Raw genomic sequence first — 22,412 nt, forward strand, 5'->3', positions numbered from 1 at the left:
TCTTGAAATTGAACCCTTATAGTGAGATTTTGCCAATTTGGTGTTCTAGATTCAATTTAGCTTACGGAGCTTATTGGGTTTGAGTTTCTACGTGTGTGGATGCGGTAAGGATCACCTAAACCTAAATCCAATCTTGAATTTATTATGTGAAATCTGAAATTGAAATGTACATGTGTATTAGGTGTGAATTAATTAGATATATATGCATTGAAATTGAATTGTGAATATTGGAAGCTTGGTGAAAGATTGGTGCTAAGATTTTGGTGGATTTCTCAAGTTAGGGGGGCTGTATGTGTGATTTGTGAGGTTGCCTTGGACTAAACGTGGTGATTGGCCAAGGTATGATTTAGGTTTTGCGTATTTAATATTTAAGGTTTTGTGAAAACTTAGGCTAGGAAACTATATGATAAGTTGAAGTGAGTTAAATGGTTAGTTTTTATGAGATTGATGGATAAGTTGATGTGGGCTTGTGTTAGGTAATTGATAATGTGAGTAGTATGTAAATGTATCGCTATATGCTAGTGTGATGATGATGAATGAAGGACTTGTGGTTATGGTAATGTAATGATACGGTTGGGAAATTGAGTGGTATTTTTTTTGGATTTGTTGGTATTATTATAATGAATAATGTTGTGATGATGGTTGAAGAATTTCATGATGATGATATTATGTGTAAATAGAGTAATTAGTTTGTTACTAAAAAATGTAAAAAATTAGGAAAATGTGATGTTATTGAGCTAAGGTTACAAGAATTATTGTGCTATGGTTAAGGTCTATTTATATTGATGGATATAAATGTATTGAATTGAGTGGGAATGAATTTTGGAAAGAAAATAAGGTTTGAAGTTTTTTCTGAAAAACTTGGTTTTTGGTCGAACTTCGGCGGTTCATAACTGGAGCTTTAAATTTTTGTTGGAAGTGGAAATTGTTCCAACTCAAAGATGGTTTTGAAAGCTTTTGAACGATATAAATTTTGTGCAAAATAGAATTTTGTAGCAAAAGTTATGAACGTCGGAAGTTTAGGTATGAGTTATGTGATTATGCAGGAGGATACAGGGCATTATGCAGCTTTTTGGACGAGTTATATTTTTTCAATCAACGTACGTCCACGCGTATGCATGGCCCACGCATACATGTGGCATGGAACTTTAAACGGCGCATGCGCGAATAATCCATGCGTACGCGTGATGAACCAACATGCATGACCACGCGTACGCATGGTAAGGGAGTGCGCGCACGTGCTACCCTTTTCATACTACCACGCGTACGAGTGGCCCACGCGCACGCATGGCCTCTGTTTTTTACAGAACTGGTTTATGTGTTTTAAAATCAATTTTAGACCTCCAAACCTTTATTTTCATTCTCTTAGTCATAATAAGTGATACTAAGCCTAGTGATTAGTTAGAGCTAGGAAATAGAGATAACTTGGAAATGAAGCCAAGGTTAAAAACGATGGATTGTATAAGAAGAAGGTGTATATATGAATGAATTAAGATGTGAAGGCTTGAATGATTGATTTCCTACATTATGAAATGTGTGAGGTAAGTAAGAGAATAATGTAAGAAGTTGAGGATTGATAATGTTAATCAATCAAGAATAATAAAATGTATGATCAATGGGTTAAGTAAAGTTGAGAATGATGAGATGAGACATGAATTAGTATTGACAATGAAAATGATAAATTATAAGAAATTATCGAATAACTCGAGCTTGGGGCGTTGTCCCCATGTTAGCCAGGATTTTTCCCGTGGTTATTATTAAGCTTGGGGTAATGTCTTCCCCATGTCAACTTGGGGCGTTGTCTCTTTTTCCTATGTTAGTTTGGGATTCGTCCCATAGATATTATTGAGCTTGGGGGCGTTTTCTTCCCCATGTCAGGTTGGAGATTCTCCCCATAGTGTATTTTTGAGCTTGAGGACATGTCAGGATGGCTACGTAACCGACAGTTGATATCAACAGCCTTAGGACAGGCATGCATCATGTGCATTTGTTTGTTTGTCTGCTAAGCATTACTTGGGAATGCCTAATTGATTATTTATCATGCTACTTGTTCTATTTGCTACTTGCAATTATCTATTTCCTACTTGTGTGTGAATTTGTTTGGTTGCTTGTCTCTGCTAAATCACGGATGATGGAGGAGCGGAGGAATGGCGGATTGGTTAGGTGTTAATGTTAGGTTTTAAAGTAAGTAAGTTTTGGACGCTTAGGTCACTTACCCCCTTTTATGGCTTCTTCTTAGAGTTTAAGTTTTATGATTGTATGTTGAAGTTCTAGGATTGCCTCTGGTATTTCTAGAACCTTATTTATTATACGCGTGACACCTTTACCATGCTGAAAACCTCCGGTTCTCACCCCATACTGTGTTGTTGTTTTCAGATGCAGGTCGAGAAGCTCCTCGCTAGGCATCTGGTTTTCCCTGAAGCGGAGTAGTCCCCGGTGTATTTTGGGTTTTCAGTTTGTATATGTATGTATATATGTACTAGCTTGCTTTCCAAGAAACTTGATTATTTTGTTCCTCATAGAGGTTACAGGAGAGTTAGAGACTTGTTTCTGTATTATATATATATATATATTCTCTGGCCAGCCTTGCCTTCGCAAGTTGAGTTAGGAGCTAGTTTCACTGTATTCTTGATGCTCTTGTTACTCTATCACTTATTCTTATCTTTAATCTTTAGGTTTTGTAGCACGCGAGTAATTCTATTTCTTGAGCATTGCGCTTTTTATTTCGCGATTATGTTTTACCCGTTTTTCAAGGCTCCTAGTATATTATCTCTTTCCACTATTATATGTAAATATTTTCCGAATAGAGGTCCGTAACACCACACTACCTTTGTTCTATGACTTAAACGTAAAACTCTATGTAGTAGGGTGTTACATCTAGCCTCTCTATCCCTCAATTTTTAAAATTAAAGGGAATCCATGTTGAGATTTTGTTTAATTTGGTACTCTAGGTTCAATTTAGCTTGTGGAGCTTGACGGATTTAGTTCGTTTAGTCTGTGGGCACAGTGTGAGTCCTAAACCCTAGTTTTTCTTGTTTGGATTATGTTGGATATTGAATTATTGGATATATGTATGTATATATACGTGTTAGGTATATGAATGCATGATATGAAGATTCTTGGAATCATTGGAAGCTTGATTTGAGAGCTTGGTGGAGTTAGAGTTAAATCTTGGTGATTGAAGCATTGCACTTTTGCTTTGTGGTTTGCCTGGGTTAATACGTTAAAATCGGTCAAGGTATGGTTTATGTTTCACGTATTTAATATATAATATTCTGTGAAAACTTAGGCTAGATAACCATAGGATAAGAATGAATATATGAGGGTATAAATTGCTTAGTGCCTTGTTGATAACTATGAGCCAAGTTAAGTATGGATTTGTTATTTAATGTTGAGAATGAAATTTTGAATATTAAATGATGATTTAATGATGGTTGATAAATTGAGATTAATGAATGTGTATAGATGATGAATTGTTGAAGGTCTTCTTGATATAGTTGTGGAGTTATGCATGAGAATTATTTAGAATTGAGGCATGATAGATGATGGAAGGGTGCATAGTTGTGTTGTGGTGATATTGCATGTGTTGTAACTAATTTTGAGTATAGAAGGATTGATATTGAATGATGATTTGATGATGATATATGTATGTATGTATGTTGAATAGGTGAAATGAGAATCTTGTGGAATTAAGAAACGGTAGGATGTGAGGTTGTTGTGGTATTGATAAGGATATATTGTGTTGATGGCTATAGGTATGGTAAGTGAATTGAGGTTGAGTTTTAAAGAAAATGGAGGTTTTAAAGTTTTGTGTAAAGTTGGTTTTTGGCCGAACTTCGGTGAACCATAACTTGCCTTTCGGGCCCTCAAATGATTCCAAATTTGTTTTTGTATAAAAATTGGGTTCGCAAAATTTACGTCGTTCAAAGAAGGAGGAAAATGATTTAAAACAAAAAAGTTATGTGCGTCGAAAGTCTGGTGTTTAATTTAGCAAATGTACAGATTTCAAACTTAGCCAAAATTTTGATAAAATTCACGCCCACGCGTACGCGTGGGCGGCGCGTACGTGTGGCAGGGGCAATTTGTGTACGCGAAACCTTCACACGCATAGGGTAGCTACTGCCTCGCGTGTATGCGTGTGTGGGCAAGCCTATGCGTACGCGTGGCCCACGTGTACGCGTGACTCCCCTGTTTTCAGCATAAGTATTTTGTGCTTTAAAGCTGAACTTTGAACCTCCAAACCTCTATTTTTACCCTTTTAACCCTAGAACATAATGATAAGCTTAGCTATAAGCTGAAGCTAGGAAATAGAGATAACTTGGAAATAAAGTAAAGGTTAAAAATGATGAATTGTATAAGAAGGAGGTGCACGTGAATGAGTTTTGATGCTAAGGCTTGACTGATTGATTTTCTACAAGTAATATGAAATGTATGTGGTAAGTAAGAAAGTAATGCAAGAAAGTGAGAATTGATGATATTAATTAATTGAGAATAATAGAACATATGATTAATGAGTAAGTGATTATGATTTATTGAGGAAGTGAGGTAATGTCGCGAGTATGCTGGAGATGCATATGTGAGTTAAAGGTTGATTATTTTGAGCTTGGGGTGCTGTCCTTCCCACGTCAGCCGAGAATTTCTCCCGTGGATAATATTGAGCTTGGGGTATTATTTTTCCCATGTCAGCTTGGGGTGTTCTCTCTTCTCCCCATGTCAGCTTGGGACTCTTTCCATGGATGTTATTGAGATTGGGGTGATCTCTTCCCCATATCAGTTTGGGGATTCTCCCCATGGTGTATTTTTTAACTTGAGAACATGTCGGGATGGCTAGGTAACCGACAATTGATATCAACAGCCATAGGGCAGGCATGCATCATATGCATTTGTATGTATGACTTGCTTATGCATTAATTGAGATTGCCTAATTAATTATAATATGCTAATTGTCATAATTGATATCTGTATTATCTGTATTCTACCCGTGCTTGCCTTGTCTATTTGTTTGTCATTGTATTTACCAGAGATGGAAGAACGGAGGAAGGATAGAAGGGTTTAGTGTTTAGGTCAAATTCTAGTTAAGTTTCGGAACCCTTAGAAGACCACCTCTTATGGTTTCTGTTTAATATATTAAGATTATAATCTGAGTGTCGATATTCTAGGATTGCCTCTAGCATTTCCAGGACCTTATATATTATGTGTGTGGCACCTTTACCATGCTGAGAACTTCCAGTTCTCACCCCATACTGTGTTGTTATTTTCAGATGCAGGTCGAGAGGCTCCTCACTAGGCGTCTGGACTTCTGAAGCGGAGTAGTCTCTGGGTTTTACTTTGATGTACAATTATATATATATGTACTTAACTTTCTCTCTGAATAACTTGTTTATTTTGTTCCTCTTAGAGGCTTAAGGAGAGCTAGAGTTTTACCTACGTATTTGAGTTTTTGGGATATGTATATATGTATGTAAATATTCTCCGACCAGCTTTAACTTCACAGGTTGAGTTAGGAATTTGTTATTTTGTATCTTGATCCCAGTTTTGTTATCTTTCACTTGTTAACTACAGCTTTCTTGGCACGCAAATTATCTCATTTCTTTAGCGTTACATTTTTATTCTGTGATTTTGTTTAACTTGTTTTTCAAGGCTTCTAGTTAAATATCTCATTCCCTATTTTTTATATATATACTTTTAGAGGTCGTAATACCTTACTATCTCAGTCTTATGACTTAAGCATAAGATTAAGTGCAGTAGGATGTTACATTATGATATCAGAGCAGTTTGTTCCCATAGAGCCTGAAGAATGGATTGACTATGCTTTTGAGCATACTCTGGATGCCTGTACATGCTAATTAGGATATCTAACTGATATAAGTGACATGAATATTCGTGAGCATGCATTTAGGATTCTAAAACACTAAATTTAAGATATTGAAACTGATCACTTTAATATTAATTATTTGGTGTGAACAGCAGAGGCGGATTTAGGGGGACCAACATGGACCATGTCCCCCTAAATTTTCAAAACTTAAAAATACATTAAATATAATGTTTAAAAGTTTTAACAAATATACATTTTAGTTCAATGGTTAAAGGGAGGCATTTTATACTTCAAAACATGGGTTCAAGTTCAATGTCATGCATTTAAAATTTATTTTCTTTTATTCTTTTAATTTTTTTATAATTTTTCTATTTATTATTATATAAAAATACTTTGGTTTTTATAATAATTTTTAATTGAATGTAATAAGAAAATATATACATAAAAATAAATTAGATTAAATTTTATTTTGTATAATATTAAAATCAAAATATATTAAGTGAATTATTTATTAATATGAATATATCTTATATATTATATTACATTCATTAATTTATTTTAAATACATATATTAAAAATATTAAAAAAATAAATTTATATTATTTATGTTATATCTTTTATAATAAGAATAAAAATTCAATTTTTTTTTGTAATTCTTCTATCTATTATTATATAAAAATATTTTAGTTTTTATAATAACTTCTAATTGAATGTAATAAAAAAATATATACATAAAAATAAATTAGATTAAATTTTATTTTTTATAATATTAAAATTAAAATATATTTAGTGAATTATTTATTAATATGAATATATCTTATATATTATATTCATTAATTTATTTTAAATATAGATATTAACAGTATTAAAAAAACAAATTTATATTATTTATGTATATCTTTTATAATAAGGATAAAAATTAAAATTTTATGAAAAAATAACTTTGATCTAAATAATTTTTTAAAATTAATTTTAGTTTAAAATAATATTAAAATATATAATTATTTTTTTATTAAAATTTTCAGTTTTAATATGGCACTTTTAATTTTTTTATTTACGGTCCCCTTTTTATAAGATTTCTGGATCTGTCACTAGTGAACAGGGACCAAATGTCGTCTCGCGAATCCGAGCGAGGTACCCGGAGAAAAAATCTTAGGACCGAACCAATGCAAGGACGTCGAGATGGAAGCTCGGGTGCTGATACAAGTAATGTAGGTCGATACTATAGGTCTATGACCCTTATTGATTTTCTCAAGAGTGGTTCACTCAGTTTAATGAAAATGTCAATGCGTTGGAGGCTGATCGATGGTTTCGAGACGTGGTGAGGTTTTTGTACACTCAACACGTTCTTGAAGTACAGTAAGTGAAAATAGTAACCTACATGTTGGAGGGAGATGCTCAGAATTGGTGACAGGAGTTATGTCACACCTTGTAGATGGAGTTAACAGATGTCCCTTGGAATATATTTAAGACGGAGCTTTATGGAAAATATTTCTTGCATGCACTTTGCACTGCAAAGGAGTTGGAATTAACGCAGCTGAAGCAAAAGGATATGTACATTGCTGACTATACCCGAGAATTCGACAACTTATGCCGTTTCTCAAAAGCTTGTCAAGGAAATCCAGCCGACTATGAGGAGGGAATGTGTGCTAAGTATGAAAAAGGACTTAGAAGAGATATCTTTAACTACGTGTATCAACAAAGGCTAACAAATTTCACTGAATTAGTTAAGAAGAGTCAGTTCGCAGAAGATTGCTCCATGAAATGGGTGATGTTACAAGAAGGCTATGGAGAGACTGCTCCAGACGAGCCGCATAGGGCTAGACTGAGAATGTATTTTGTGTGTGGAGTACCGGGACACATGTCTAGGGATGGTCCGCGTGGGAGAGCCACAGGTGCAGGATGGCCGCAACAGGATCAAGGTAAGTGTGAGACCAAACATGTAAGTTGGATTTATTTTGCTTGGAGCTGGAACTTCGCATATGAGTTGAAAGTTTAGGACTGGTAATATCAAACGCCGTGTTGAGCTTGGATTCAAACTAGGAATTGAGGCCAAGGAGAATGTTTCCAACCGCTTTTGTTAGTAACCGAAATTTTCGAGGATGAAAATTTCTGTTAAGGGGGTAGGATGTAAACCCCGAGAAAATAATAAATAGTTAGCGAATAAATTAATTATTAATCAAAGTGATTAGAAAATAGGATTTGATAGTTTAATGTGATAGAGAAAATTAAAACGAGAATTTCGACACTAATTTCAAAGAGTTTGACCCAAAATTGGGCCGAAAAGGCCGAACCAAACGAACCGGATCTAAAATGGGCCCAAAGGCCCAACACAACCTACCAAATTAAAGAAAGCTCACATTCCTCCGGGATGATTTTGGCTTCTTCTTCTTGTGTAAGAGCTATCTTAGTGAGTTTTTCAACTGTCTCAACTAAAGACTGATTCGTTGTCCATCATCGAGCGCGTCCATAATTTCCTTGCGAGAAATTGCAAGAGACCTTAGCACAATTGATGTGTTTTGGGATTTTCTAGGGTCCACAAGGAATAACTGAGCTGAAGATGCATGACATACGTTTCTTTCATTGGTTTGGTTCTTGGTTGAGTATCCAATGAGTATTTCTATGAGTTCATCGTCAAACCTGTAAATATGAAGTTAGAAAGATGAAATCCACAGAAAGACATTAGCTACAACCTTATCCCAATGTAGAGGCCTAAGTCTTGTTTGGCTAGCACTCTTCTCTCTTGATTCTGCAACCTCTAAGGTGTTGTTTTCCATGTTGGCTTTTCCTTTAGGTGGTGGTGGTGGTGGTTTTGATAATGAAGGCATAGGTGATGCTTTTGGAATTTTTTTTCTTGGAGGAGAAGGTGGTGGTGGTGGAGGAGGAGGAGGAGGAGATGGTGGTGATGGTGGTTGTAGTGGTTTCACTAAATCCTCATGAACCGTCAAACCTGAACCTGGAGATTCACATAGCAATGGAACCTCTTAAAGTCTCATAATGCATAGATCTTCGAACCAATACATCTATTCTCTTTTCTTCTTCTTCTTTTTCTTCATTATCTTCATAACTAGGATTGAATATTCTAGTTGGGAAACTAGTTTTGAAATGCCTTCTTTGTGTTTCCACCATATACAGAATATCAATCCCATTTTCTTCAGCAAGTAACCCTTTCATATTATTATCAACTTTCCTTATATCCTCTTGGTTAAATCCTGCTTCTCTTCGAAAACTCGCCACAACTCTGTCTATGGTGGTAACTCCAAGAGCAAGCAAATTTTTTCAAGTAGAAGAAAATCACAGCAACAAGTAGCATAGCAATGGCTGCAGCAGCCACAACCATTACAAATGCATGACCATGGGATGACATTATGGGAATACTTTCAAGTGTTGTTTTTAGGTGAGATCAATGGCAAGTTACATTCTTGGATTCTTGTTCAAGTAAAGTTTGGAAAGCTAGCTGGTTGAGACTTAAGAGAATGTGGAGAAAGAGAGAAAGAACAAAGGAATAAGGAATGAAAAGTAGCATGGTTGAAAGGTCTTGTAGAACATCTTTCCATTTATAAATGTATGTAACTATAGCTGCTGGCAATTTCAATGTGGTAGTTGTCAACATGTGCTGTACAATGCATATAATAGAAGCTAATTTGTGTGATCAATTTCAAGTATTTTAAATTGAATATTGAATTCAATAGAATATCAGATATTTATTATTTTTGATATCTAAATAATTATTTTAGATAATATAAGTGTATTGTGTTTAATAAATTAATAGTATTTTATTTTAAATATTTATTTTTTAATTCATATTAAGATAAATAAATAACCCATTATACATTATACATATAGTACAATATTCCATTAACTTTCTTAGCCGGATTCGAGGATTTATGCCAAGGCATTTAGTAGGATCATAAATTTATGCTGTAGTATATAATTATAATCTATGGTGAGACAAATTTTTTGTTAGTGAATTAACTATTGCTCCCTTTTGTTTATGGTGTATGGTGGACGTGCACACGCCCGGATCGCCTTGAAAAACCCGACCCGGGATCGAAGCTTTTTTACATTTTGGCCCATCTCTGAAACTGACCCAAGGAAAAAACCATCCGGAAGAACAACTCAATCGGGTCTGGCTCTGAAACTTGTCCACATCTCACCACACACGACACACAGTCTCCTCTCTGGCGCTCTCTCCCTCTCAATGTTAGGGCACGCATAAGAAACAGTGCCACCGTTCAGACACCCACCGTCCACCGTCACTGGCCTCACGGTGTTCTTCCTCGGAACCCGCGCTACTCTGCTTTTGCTCGACTGCTTCTCGGAACTGGCTACTCTGTTTCTGCGCTGTACAGCTTCTCCGCGCCGCACTCGCCGGCGAACCTCTGTCACGGCGCCACCAACAGCGGCCGCGGAGTGTGAAGGTTACTGCTTTGCTCTTGCTCCTCTTCTTCTCCTGCTTCTCTTCTTCTCGATGCTGCTCATCTTCTTCTCGGAGCTGGTGCTCTTCTCATGAGGAAGGTCAGAATCCCCTGCTCAGCCGCTCCTCTTCTTCTCGGCACTGGTTCTGGTAATGCTTCTGAACTTTTGTTTTTCTAAAATAGGATCAAGGTTAAGCTTTGTTATTACAATTTATAATGCTGGATTTGTTCTGAATTTGTTATTATAATTTATAAGGTTGATTTGTTGTTCTGAACTTCTGATTATTGTTGATTTGTTTTGATTATTGTTGATTGGTTCTCTTTGTTTGGTTGTGATCTGTTTTGATTTTAGTTACGTATAATGTTGATTTGTTCTTCATGTTTGGCTCTGATTTTTCTGAATTCAATTAAAATATGTTCTAGTTATTGTTGTTTTATTCTCCTTGTTTGGTTCTAATTTATTCTGATTTTAATTAAAACATGTTCTGACTATTGTTGATTTGTTCTCCTTGTTTGGTTCTGATTTGTGTTAAATATGTTGTTGCTTTGTTCTCCTTATTTGGTTCTGATTCGTGGCCTGGTTTTTACCGGTATAATTGTGGCTCGAAACTGTTTAGGTTTTATCAGATCTAGGGTCGTATTAGGGTCTAAAAAATAGGTCCAAGATATATTTAGGGCCGAGTCTGGGTTGAAACAAATCCGGTTTCACCCGGTCCATTACACCCCTAGTGTATGGATGAGTGAGTGGTTCAACTGTCATAACATAATTTCTGTTGCCACTGTTAAACTAGGCAAACAATTGATGACGTTTCCCTTGCATAAGGCAAACGTATGAGATATGTTACTTGTACAATGGAGTAATGGACTCAAATCAACACACATTTTCTATGATCCTGTCTATTAAATAAAATATAAAGGTAGTTGCTATGGTGCTTAAAAGTGTTTGCCTAATTTATTAAAAATGATTAAAAATCAATATTTAATTTTAAAAGTATAAAAATAAATAATAATTAAATATTCAAAATTTGCCATAAAAAGTAAGTTAGGCGCCAAGTTATAGACACCATAGAATTCACCAAATATAAAATTCATTCCATATGAATTTTACACCTCATCTAATAATAAATGAGAATCTATTTACTCAATATGCAGAAGAAAACAACAACAATAACAAAGTTTTATCCCACCATTGGCTAGATATGTAGAATAAAACAAACACACCAAATATTTTTCTAAAAAAAAATGTTATTTGTAGGCCTAAACAATGTAAGATGCGTTTTTATTTTCTGTTTTCACTTTTAGTGTTTTTTATTTTTAAAATTTTGTGAAAGAAGAAAAAAATAGTAAAAACAATAAAAAATTTGTTTTCTTTTTTTTACCCCTTATTTTTTCTTATTTTTTTTATATAAAATTCTGAAACAGAAAATATTGAAAATAAAAATAAAAAGTAAAGCAAAAACCAAACTTCCGAATTGTACTGACTTGAGGATTAGTGAAATTTTTTGCTCTAAGGGAGCCAAAGTGCATCCTTATCTATATAATTAACCAAACATTAGATGTTATCTTATGAATGAGTACATAAGAGTAAATAACAAGTGTTGGGGAAGTAAAGAATTACCCAGCTCGATCATCTTGAGCAGTTCATTTCATGTCATCCCTGGCATGGTATTATCTGTCATCATCAGATTAACCTTTCCACTCTGCCACCATAACCAATCAAACTATGCAAAGGATCCAACCTACAATTCCAACTGACTAGCATTTCAAAAGAGAATGAGTTAAAGAATCTAAATGCAGAACTTTAAGCCAGGGGAGCTCTTATCACAGTCTAAGCTAAATACTTAACCGCTCTAATTCCATTCTCCACTACCATCACTGATAAATATCAAAATTAATTCACTTTACAATCTCGTATTCAGCCTCAAATAAATAGAGACCTTCTCATTCTGTGGATCTGTAAAGTCATTTGCAACAAATACATGGACAAAATTCTGAATCTCAACCTAACTACATGTAGGCTCCTTCTTCAAGCCACTGTCTTTCATTATCTTTCTAACTTTTGCAACATCCTTTCACCTACCCGCTGAGGCATATATATTGGCAAGCAATATATGTGTCCTTGAATAAGAAGGTTCAAGCTCAAATATTTGTTCAGCAGCATAGGCACCTATCTCCATGTTCTTATACATCCTAGAAGCACTAAGTAAAGCTCCCCATATAGCTGCAGTTTGATTGGCATTTCTTCAATGAAACTTTTAGCTTGATAAAGGTCAGCTCGACCGAAAAGATCAACAATTCTCACATAATGTGAGATTTTCGGTTCAATGTTGTACTTTTTCATTAATCCAAAATAATTTTTACCCTCATCCAAAAGCCCAGCACGGCTACAAGCAGTAAGAACACTCAGGAATGTGATGTCATTGGGTTCAATCCCAATCCTCAACATTTCTTCGAACTGTTGCACAGTTTCTTTTCCAAACCCATGCTGGGCATACCCTATAAGCATCGAATTGAAAGAAACCACATCAATCTTGAGCAATCAATTGAAAACCTTTCTTGCATCCTGAATGCTACCTGACTTTGCATACATGTGAAGAAGAGTGTTCCCCAGGCTGAGCGAGCAGCAGCTTGATGCCGCGAATGAGGGAGGTTCTGACCATCTACTCAACGGTGTTGCTGCGAAGGAATTGGTAGGCGCACAGCGAATCCGTCTCCGACGCACTTTTTCTCAAACTCATCTCTGCTAATTTGAGTCCCAAACAACAGTAGGGTTTGAATTCAATTCATTTTTTGTGGAATCCAAACAACAGTACGAGGTGATGATCCAATGTAACAATCCTTTTATGCTTTCCTCTTCAATTCGTCACTTCAAATCACTGCTCATATGCCCCTGTAAGCTCAACAATTTAACTCCTCTTTTTTGTATGCATTCTTTTTCTCTTTCTTTTCAGCCCAATGTCTCCATAACAACAGATTAACTGTTATGTTGGTTAGTTAGTTAGTTACTGGGATATGTTATTATATGCACACGTATAATTAATCAATACAGTATTCTAAGCTTATTGGGTCTTCCACTTTGCTCCGTGATTGCAGTTAAACTCATAGAATGGCGTTTGAATACCATTCGAACCCTTTGGCAATCTTCATCAGCAGCAACTACTTTTTCCGATTCACATCGTGACAGATTGGACGATTTGTGTGTCATTGATGACAGGGACCTTCTTCTTCCAAGTCGGAATTCCGAAACTGGTCTCCATGTTCTGGATCTTATTGGCAGCGGCTCGCTTGAGCCGAACCGATCCATGTACAATGCAATGCTAAAGAGATGCACCCAGTTCGGGAAGCTTAGAGAAGGAAGATTGGTGCATTCACACATCCTTAATTCTAAGCTCAGGGATGACCTTGTTATTCGAAATTCTGTTCTTTTCATGTATGCAAGGTGTGGCAGTTTGGAAGAGGCTCGCCGAGTGTTCGACGAAATGCCGTCCAAAGACATGGTTACTTGGACGTCCATGATTACCGGGTATTCCCAGAATGAATGCGCCCAACATGCACTTGCTTTGTTTCCTCAGATGCTACAATTTGGGTCCAGACCAAATGAATTCACGTTATCCAGCTTGGTGAAATCTTGTGGATTTATATCCAGCTATAAGGATGGGCAGAAAATTCATGCATGTTGTCTGAAGTATGGATTCCACTCAAATGTTTTTGTGGGCAGTTCGATTGTAGACATGTATGCTAGGTGTGGATACTTGAGCGAAGCACGATTGTCATTTGACAAGCTGGAAAATAAGAATGAGGTTTCATGGAATGCTTTGATAACTGGATATGCTAGGAAGGGTGAATTAGAGGATGCGTTGGCTCTGTTTATTAGGATGCAGAGGGAAGGTTATAAACCAACAGAATTTACATATTCATCCCTTATATGTGCTTCCTCGAGTATAGGATCTTTGGAGCAAGGTAAATGGCTTCATGCACTTACAATAAAATGGGGCAAAAAATTAACTGGTTACGTGGGCAACACTCTTCTTCACATGTATGCAAAGTCAGGTAGCATTCAGGATGCAAGAAAGGTTTTCAATCGATTGCTCAAGATTGATGTGGTTTCTTTCAATTCGATGCTTATAGGGTATGCCCAGCACGGGTTTGGAAAAGAAGCTGTGCAACAGTTCGAAGAAATGTTGAGGATTGGGATTGAACCCAATGACATCACATTCCTAAGTGTTCTTACTGCTTGTAGCCGTGCTGGGCTTTTGGATGAGGGTAAAAATTATTTTGGATTAATGAAAAAGTACAATGTTGAACCGAAAATCTCACATTATGTGACAATTGTTGATCTTTTTGGTCGAGCTGGCCTTCTTTATCAAGCTAAAAGTTTCATTGAAGAAATGCCAATTGAACCCACTGCAGCTATATGGGGAGCTCTGCTTGGTGCTTCTAGGATGTATAAGAACATGGAGATAGGTGTTTATGCTGCTGAACAAATATTTGAGATTGAACCTTCTTATTCAGGGACACATATATTGCTTGCCAATATGTATGCCTCTGCGGGTAGGTGGAAGGATGTTGCAAAAGTTAGAAAGGTAATGAAAGACAGTGGCTTGAAGAAGGAGCCTGCATGTAGTTGGGTTGAGATTCAGAATTCTGTCCATGTATTTGTTGCAAATGACTTTGCAAATCCACAAAATGAGAAGGTCCTTAAAATGTGGGAGAAGCTAAATCATGAAATTAAGGCAATTGGCTATGTTCCAGACACTAGTCATGTGCTTCTGTGTGTAGATCAACAAGAGAAGGAAGTAAGTATACAATATCACAGTGAGAAGTTGGCTCTCGCATTTGCACTTCTAAATACTTCTCCTGGATCCACCATACGTATCATGAAGAATATCAGGGTTTGTGGTGATTGCCACTCAGCAATAAAATATGTGTCATCATTGGTGAAGAGGGAAATCATAGTGAGAGACACTAATCGCTTCCACCACTTTCGTGATGGCTCCTGTTCATGTGGAGACTACTGGTAGTACCAATTATTATCAACAAATCAGGTAGAGTTTTGGAGGGTTACTGGTTGCTGTTCTCTAGTATCTCTGAATATTGTCACTCAACTACTCTGCTTGTGGTTTAGTTGATTTTGTAACATTTTTTTTTAATTATACAATCTGGTTATAGTAAATATAAGTGATGATCATGAGTAAGATACTTTCAAACTTGGTTAAAACAAAACTTTGTGGGCTTGTGAGATACACCTAGCTATTTATTTGAGGCTGAATACGATATTGTAAAGTGAATTCATTTTAATATTTATCAGTGATGGAAGTGGAGAATGGAATTAGAGCGGTTGAGTATTTGGCTTAGACTGTGATAAGAGCTCCCCTGGCTTAAAGTTCTGCGTTTAGATTTCTTAACACAATTCTCTTTTGAAATGCTAGTCAGTTGGAATTGTAGGTTGGATCCTTTGCATAGTTTGATTGGTTATGGTGGCAGAGTGGGAAGGTTAATCTGATGATGACAGATGATACCATGCCAGGGATGACATGAAATGAACTGTTCAAGATGATCGAGCTGGGTAATTCTTTACTTCCCCGACACTTGTTATTTACTCTTATGTATTCATTCATAAGATAACATCTAATGTTTGGTTAATTATATAGATAAGGATGCACTTTGGCTCCCTTTGTGTTAATTTCACCAGCAAGGATTCTAGGGGCGATCATGTTAATCAGGAAGGGGGAAAAAAAAGTCTTTACCTGAACTGATAGGTGGGTTCTCTCAAGTCACTGTTTTTCTGTGCTTTCTCATAGCCAGTATCAATTTCTAGACACCCTTTTAATACTTAAATTTTAGTGGTTTTATTAGCAGGTTCTTGGAAGGAGGGAGCAGAGGCGTTTCTGACACTTCCAATTGAAGCCAGTGCAGGTGTAAAGTGTAAGATGCATAAGGGCGTGTTTGCGAGTTTGAGATCTGAGTGGGAGGGGAAGGGAATGGATTGATGAGTAAAGTGAAGTATCTTTTACTTCTCAGATCAAACCTTCCATTTTCCTTCTGTTCCCTCCAAGACCTCAACTCCAGCACGCCCAAATAGTTTCATCACGAGAGATGAAAATGATGGAAGATGATGGAAAATCTTGGGATCAGATATGTGTTAGTCCACCCTTTCAACTGTCATCATCAGGATTTTCACCATCACCTTGTCCTCCAAGAAGTCTACATTGTGATTGAGACAGAGTAGTGTCCTAATTGTGCTCTTTCTTTTGCCACACCGGTGTTCATGTCAAATTATATGGTATATATTCCGTATCAAAAATGCTGTGTACACAAAAAATTAGTCACTATGTTGTGTATAAATGCATATGTTTCGCACATTTTCAGTGTGTATTTTGCATTATTCTATACGGGTTATTAATTTGCGATTGATGTTTTGTCATTTGTGTATAGGTAACATAGTTGACTATGTATTTGTTCTACCCCCTATGTATTGTTGACAGTATGAACTCGGATCCAAAAGGGTAATTAGTCCATCACTAATGTTGTGACCACTATTGTTATTGCAAGTTTGCAACCACGTGAAGACCTCCTTTCTCTATCTGGTTATAAAAATTAATTTTTTTGGTCCTTGGAATTAGACGAGACCAACTTACCCATGCGTGGATAATGTTGGCAGACAACAATCATGAATACGAGAATACCAATTATATATAAAACTACAATCATGTTTAATGTACTTAAAAAATCAGCTGTTAATATCAATTATTTATATAAAATATATGTTAAAATATAAAATTTATATTGAAAATAAATTAGATATATTTAAACACATATGACAACTGAATCAATGGCTGATTTTTATTGTGTACATGACATTTTTGATAATGCTATTATACACATCATTACACAGCCTTAATTCCAAGTGTCATAAAATTGACCAAACATAAACTAGCTAGAATAATTATTTATTAATTTATTATTATTAAAAAGGCTATAACCTATTGGAGCAACATTAAGAAATTAACTTGTTTCCAAAAGCATGGACCTTCATTCTGAACCATAAAACCACAAGTTACATGTGTTATTCTCTTCAGGATCATTTGTGTGGCTTTGTAGGAAACTCTGGGACAACTGATGGAACTCGCTTTAACAACTCTTCTTGCTTCCATGGTTGTTGAAGTTTTTCCCTTTCATCTAGTAAGGCAAATTTTGTATAGCACAAAAAAAAATGGTTAAGGAGAAACTATGATTCTTATACTGAAGCAAGAGAAACGGATACAAGGTATATGCTAACGTGTATGACTATAAGCTACTAAGATTTCATGTATTTATTTTTAATAAAATTATAATAATAGGAACAAGGATATTCTCTTTGTCTTCCCTTCAGGTTTGCACGGTCAATTTGATTTTGCAAATAGGTTAGTCGAGTCGCGATCCACTAGCAAGAACATAAAGTGAAGAAGGGTCAGAAAAATAAGAAAGACATTTACAAGCTGTGATAAATGCAACAAACACCAATACCAAAATAACCAAACGTTACAAGATTTTGGTAAGCAAAGCCAATGTTCAATAGAAACAAAGTAATCTATCGAATTCTCTTAATTAGGAATGGTTTAGAATTAGAAGCAATGTTGGGTGGTCCTGCCTTCATTGTTTTTTATATTTTGGCTAATTTACTGTTTATATCAGAACTATGATGGTGCTTTTATTGATTGTTACTCCCTGGTCCCTACACAGCTAATTTGACATTTAATACTGTATAACACACTACCTCGACTAAGGATAGTAGAGAAAGTAAGCAAGAGTCAATGACATGCATAAAATGTCAAAAAACAAATCATTCAAGGCTACTTCAAAATGGAGCTCAGTTTTCACACATAACATATCAACTCTGTCTCTGTCAGTCTGTGATCACAGACTCACCTAATAAAACGTTTTGGGCTCATAAGTCAGGCAGAAGGGAAAAGGAATGTGCTCATATGATTATGATTATGATTATTAACAAGGATCGACTAATGTAATTCGTGCAATGAAGTCTTATAGATATTTCAAACATTTGAACCTGTACTTAGAAAAGGGTAGATATAACACTTTTCTTTCTTTATTTGCGGGGTGAATAGGTAGATGTTAACTTATAGCTACCAAGAGTCAAAAGAAGCATACATGCTTTGTTATATCCTCATGAAGAATGTTTGCCCTTTCTTGAAGCTCCACCTGTAAAAAAGCAGAGGTGTAAAAGAATTACTTAAATTTCCTATGATTTTTAAGCTTGTATCAGGTAATTACACTAACTTTAGAGCTACAATTTGACAATTTTAACAGTCAAATTGATACATTAAACAAGTAGAATGAGTTCTTATTACACATTAATACAATTCCTATTTGGGATAGTATTCCTCCAAAAGATAACTTCGAATGTCAAAACAACTTACAACAGTTAGTTTCTGCAGCATTTTGGCTTTCACTTTTAGCCGCAAATCCTCACATTCTTGCTGTAAACAATAGAAAACACAAAGTAATAACTATTACACAGCAATAAACGCTTAGAAGCACAACGTACTGCATACAAAATGTTCATAAATTATTCAAACAAAATAACATGCTCAATGCAGCTGATTGACCTCTGTGAAGTCATTATCAGAAAGCTCGGAGATAGGGATGGCTTCAGACATGAAGGAAACTACCAAAAGCATTCTCCTATAAGCATCATCCTCCAATACAACACCTATAAGTTAAACAGGGGACGTAAGCAAAAAGTTAGGAAACATAGGCCAACACTGTGAAACACAAAGCAACTTAACAAAACTAGCAAATAAAAGGTAGAAGTGTAAAATATAGATTATCAAAACATGTCTAATTTGATACCTTTAACTCTCACAAGATGGTAAGGCCTTGTCTGCTTACAATCACTGGAATCCATTTTAACTCTAACGAAGGCTCCAACAACCTTTTCCATAGCACTTTCAAGTTGTTTACATAACTCTAGCACCAAGCTTTGTCTTAAGTAAATAAGTCTTATATTACTGGAACTTATGGATGCAAAACGACTAGGCTTGATAGACAAATCCTTCTTTTCCAATAGAAGTTTCCCTTTCGAGCTTGACAAACTCCTTTCCCTACATGAAGTCTGATCACTGAGACCCTTGTTGTCTGGAGGAGTGCTTATGCTTTCATAATTGTCTTCTTCACCATCTGTATCACCCGACTTTTCAGCAAAGTGAAATTCCAATAGAGGATATATTTGATTTTTCAACATAACCTTTTTTCTGAATATAGAAAACAGCATTTCATCAAGGAGGAACTTCCTCTTATCTTGCGAGAGATAGAGATTGTTCTTCTCAATGTATTCACACACGAGAGTCCGTATACCCCACTGTGACAATGGTTCAGTACTAAATTTTCCAATGGACGCAAGGAAGCTAAGGAGAGGTTTCGATCCCCATCCCATAAACTCCAGTGAACTGGACTGCTTCCTTTTGGTTGAGTTGTGTTTATATGTAAAAACTTCATCGCCGTCCGATGACATGGAGTCATTCTGACTTTCTTTATCTACATCAGTGACTTTGCTTTGATCTGGAGATTTTTTAACCTTTTTGTTGTAGTTGGTTTCTGCAGCAGAGATATCATCACTAGTTAATCCTTCGTTTAGCTTAATAATTTCCCAGTATTCCTTGAATAGACCCTCATATGTATCTCTTCCATCCACTCTTATCTTGTTCTGCAAGGAACAAACAAATTTTATTAGAAACTGCCAACTATAGATATCATCTCAACTTAAATTATAATATGATTCCAATTACCAATCTGATCATTATCATTTAGCTGTTTCATCTTTCATCCAAAAGAACAAAAATGAAGGTAACAATTTTGGCTCAATAGTCTAGACTCACATATGTTGCAAAGACCTGACCAGCCATTTATTTTATCTCAACTACAAATGTTAAACAGCCTTACTTCTCACACTCTCATATGTTAATATTGCGCATTATCTTGTACACTCAGAAACTGAAACATCCACAAATTAGAGAAAAGATATAGCAATAGTTTCACCAAAATTTTCTGTCTTTGTTAGTTACATAGTAATTGACGTAAGTCACATAGTAATTGACAACTAGTATATATCCTTTGCCATAATGCTTCCTAATATTATGAAGTTAGTGCAGAAAAGGGTGTAGCAGCTAAATTAAATGCAATTATGGATTCGACGTAATCAAGAATTAATTTGGTAAAAAATAAATGGCATTCGATATTATCACACCTACCCCCTGAGAGTCCCGCTCCAAATTTTGTTCTATAATTTTGACTAGCGGCGCGCAGTCGCAGCATAATCCTTTATCACCCTTGACAGTGATAAATTCTGAGGAAGGCAAGCACTCTTTGCACAAAGCATTTGGACAACCAAGGCAATAAAACTTTGCGGACTCCTTGCATTCATAGCAATAATGCCAAGCTGATAATATAACATACAAATGCAGCATGTCAGTTATGTCAACCTAATCATCTAGTCAATGAAAGAGCTTAATCTCATGGTAATTGGACATGCAAAAACCTAATGATTTAGTTAGGGTTTGGTGTACTCAATCAGGAAAGAAGCAACCATAAAGAATAAAATTCAATGTATTTACTATCAAGCATCAAACTTGATGGAACCACTAATGGAAGGCCATCTAGTTTGCAAATCAAATTTTCCCATTTAAAAGAAGACTAATCAGTATTCAGTAATCACAATCACATTTGGCTACCCAGCAAGAACTCTACTACATTATCAAGAACTCTACTACATTATCAAGAAACTCAAATGGCTTACCACAAATCCAAGATTTGTCCTTCCTAGGAGTAACAGGAACACAGTCGGTGTGATAAACCTTCACACAGTTCCTGAAAGCAAAAGTATCAGAGTCAACCCATACCATACTATACCATAACTGGTGAAGCTTATTACAATTGAAGAATTAAAAAAGATTTAAAAAAAAATAAAGCAACTGAATCGTTTTAACTCCCTCCAAAAAAAAAAAGAAGAAGGATCAAACCTGCGATCGCATACAATGACTTTTCCACCATCCTTGCATTCAAAGCACCAATCTTCAGGTTCTTTTGGTGGACAGAGTTTTCTCTTCTTACCACCACTTGTGCTGTTATTTGACATTCTCTCAAATTCTGAACTGTCATTCACTTTCTGCAGCTTGGACCTCTGCAGACTATCAGCCTATAAATATTAATCAGGATCTTGTCTTTTTCTTTTTCAGTTGCGTCAGTCTCCAATAAAAACAAAAGGAGTAATTATTCTTCTGTAGTTTCTATAGTTTTATCAAATTTATAATTAAGTTGTTATATTTTTGTTCACTTGAACTTTTATATTATTTTTAATTTTTTAGTTAAATATTTGACAATACAAAAATATTAGAGTTAATAATTTTTTTAAATTAAATATACTCACAATTAAAAATATAATTAGATCTTTAACTAAATATATTAAAAAAAAGTATTTGACTAATTTTATTATTTTTATATGAAAATAATTTAATTATAAAAATTAAAAATAATATAAAATTTAATTATATATATATATAAACCTAAATAAAATATACAGAATTGGTAAGAAATTAGCAGAATAATTAAACATAAAATAAATAAATAAAAAATAAGAGTTAACAATAAATTTATTCTTAAATTATATCTATTTTAAAATTATAAAATTAAGATAATTCCTTCATAGTTCACACAGATTCTAAATATAAACATGATGTTAAATAAGCTAACAAATCTAAAAATCTACAATAACAAAATGACGATGTTTTATCCATTTTTGTGGAAAAAAAATAGCAATGATTTAAATCAAATATTTTCATTTAGATTCTCTTTTAAGTTGTATTTGACTATTTATCATTCTCTAAGTTATGTCCAGATTAATTTAAATCAGATATCTTTACTTAAATTTCTCCAGTTTTTATTTTTCAAATTTGTTCCAAAAATTTGAATTTTAAACTTCACATATATTCTCCATATTATCTTTATCTTGGATCCAAATATTGTGTTTTATTTTATTTAGGTGAAAAATGCAAATCTTTTATTGTTTAAAATCAATTTCAAAAAGCTCACCCAAAAAAAAAATTCAAAACATATACCGCTCATTGTCATTTATTTAATAAATTTAATTGCTTACAAATTTATTTTGAAATATCTAATTGCATGAA

General features: G+C 34.9%; 2 protein-coding genes across 9 annotated transcripts; one reads left to right on the forward strand and one right to left on the reverse strand.

Moving 5' to 3' along the window:
* The first annotated feature begins 9,902 nt into the window (after positions 1 to 9,902).
* On the forward strand, positions 9,903 to 16,795 carry LOC112695390 (pentatricopeptide repeat-containing protein At3g24000, mitochondrial). 8 transcript variants are annotated; one of them, XM_072196546.1, is made up of 5 exons: positions 9,903 to 10,382; positions 13,327 to 15,278; positions 15,663 to 15,799; positions 15,885 to 15,992; positions 16,093 to 16,795. In XM_072196546.1, exons 1-2 carry the CDS (start codon positions 10,325 to 10,327, stop codon positions 15,252 to 15,254), a joined length of 1,986 nt encoding a protein of 661 aa, XP_072052647.1. In that variant the 5' UTR covers positions 9,903 to 10,324; the 3' UTR covers positions 15,255 to 15,278; positions 15,663 to 15,799; positions 15,885 to 15,992; positions 16,093 to 16,795. The 8 variants fall into 8 exon arrangements, with proteins under 8 accessions (XP_072052647.1, XP_072052651.1, XP_072052652.1 ...); XM_072196550.1 differs by having other exon boundaries at positions 9,908 to 10,382; positions 16,078 to 16,795; XM_072196551.1 differs by having other exon boundaries at positions 9,908 to 10,382; positions 16,090 to 16,795.
* A 372-nt stretch (positions 16,796 to 17,167) lies between these two features.
* LOC112695393 (uncharacterized protein At5g08430) lies at positions 17,168 to 21,417 on the reverse strand. The gene is made up of 9 exons (XM_072196545.1): positions 21,249 to 21,417; positions 21,026 to 21,096; positions 20,481 to 20,668; positions 19,084 to 19,936; positions 18,840 to 18,943; positions 18,651 to 18,710; positions 18,382 to 18,432; positions 17,585 to 17,656; positions 17,168 to 17,428 (listed from the first exon to the last, which is right to left on the reverse strand). Exons 1-9 carry the CDS (start codon positions 21,362 to 21,364, stop codon positions 17,315 to 17,317), a joined length of 1,629 nt encoding a protein of 542 aa, XP_072052646.1. The 5' UTR covers positions 21,365 to 21,417; the 3' UTR covers positions 17,168 to 17,314.
* Between the last annotated feature and the right edge of the window lie 995 nt (positions 21,418 to 22,412).

Source organism: Arachis hypogaea, chromosome 6 (assembly GCF_003086295.3).
Source record: "Arachis hypogaea cultivar Tifrunner chromosome 6, arahy.Tifrunner.gnm2.J5K5, whole genome shotgun sequence".
Classification (NCBI taxonomy): domain Eukaryota; kingdom Viridiplantae; phylum Streptophyta; class Magnoliopsida; order Fabales; family Fabaceae; genus Arachis; species Arachis hypogaea.

What these genes read in the sequence shown, in the direction of transcription:
- LOC112695390 (XM_072196546.1), top strand. Translation starts at nt 10,325, where the DNA reads ATGAGGAAGGTCAGAATCCCCTGCTCAGCCGCTCCTCTTCTTCTCGGC. An exon ending in TCTTCTCGGCACTGGTTCTG is followed by an intron (nt 10,383 to 13,326) that starts GTAATGCTTCTG and finishes CCGTGATTGCAG; the next exon opens with TTAAACTCATAGAATGGCGT.
- LOC112695393 (XM_072196545.1), bottom strand. Translation starts at nt 21,364, where the DNA reads ATGTCAAATAACAGCACAAGTGGTGGTAAGAAGAGAAAACTCTGTCCA. An exon ending in CCATCTTGTGAGAGTTAAAG is followed by an intron (nt 18,944 to 19,083) that starts GTATCAAATTAG and finishes TTTAACTTATAG; the next exon opens with GTGTTGTATTGGAGGATGAT. An exon ending in TGAAGGGAAGACAAAGAGAA is followed by an intron (nt 17,429 to 17,584) that starts TATCCTTGTTCC and finishes TTGTGCTATACA; the next exon opens with AAATTTGCCTTACTAGATGA.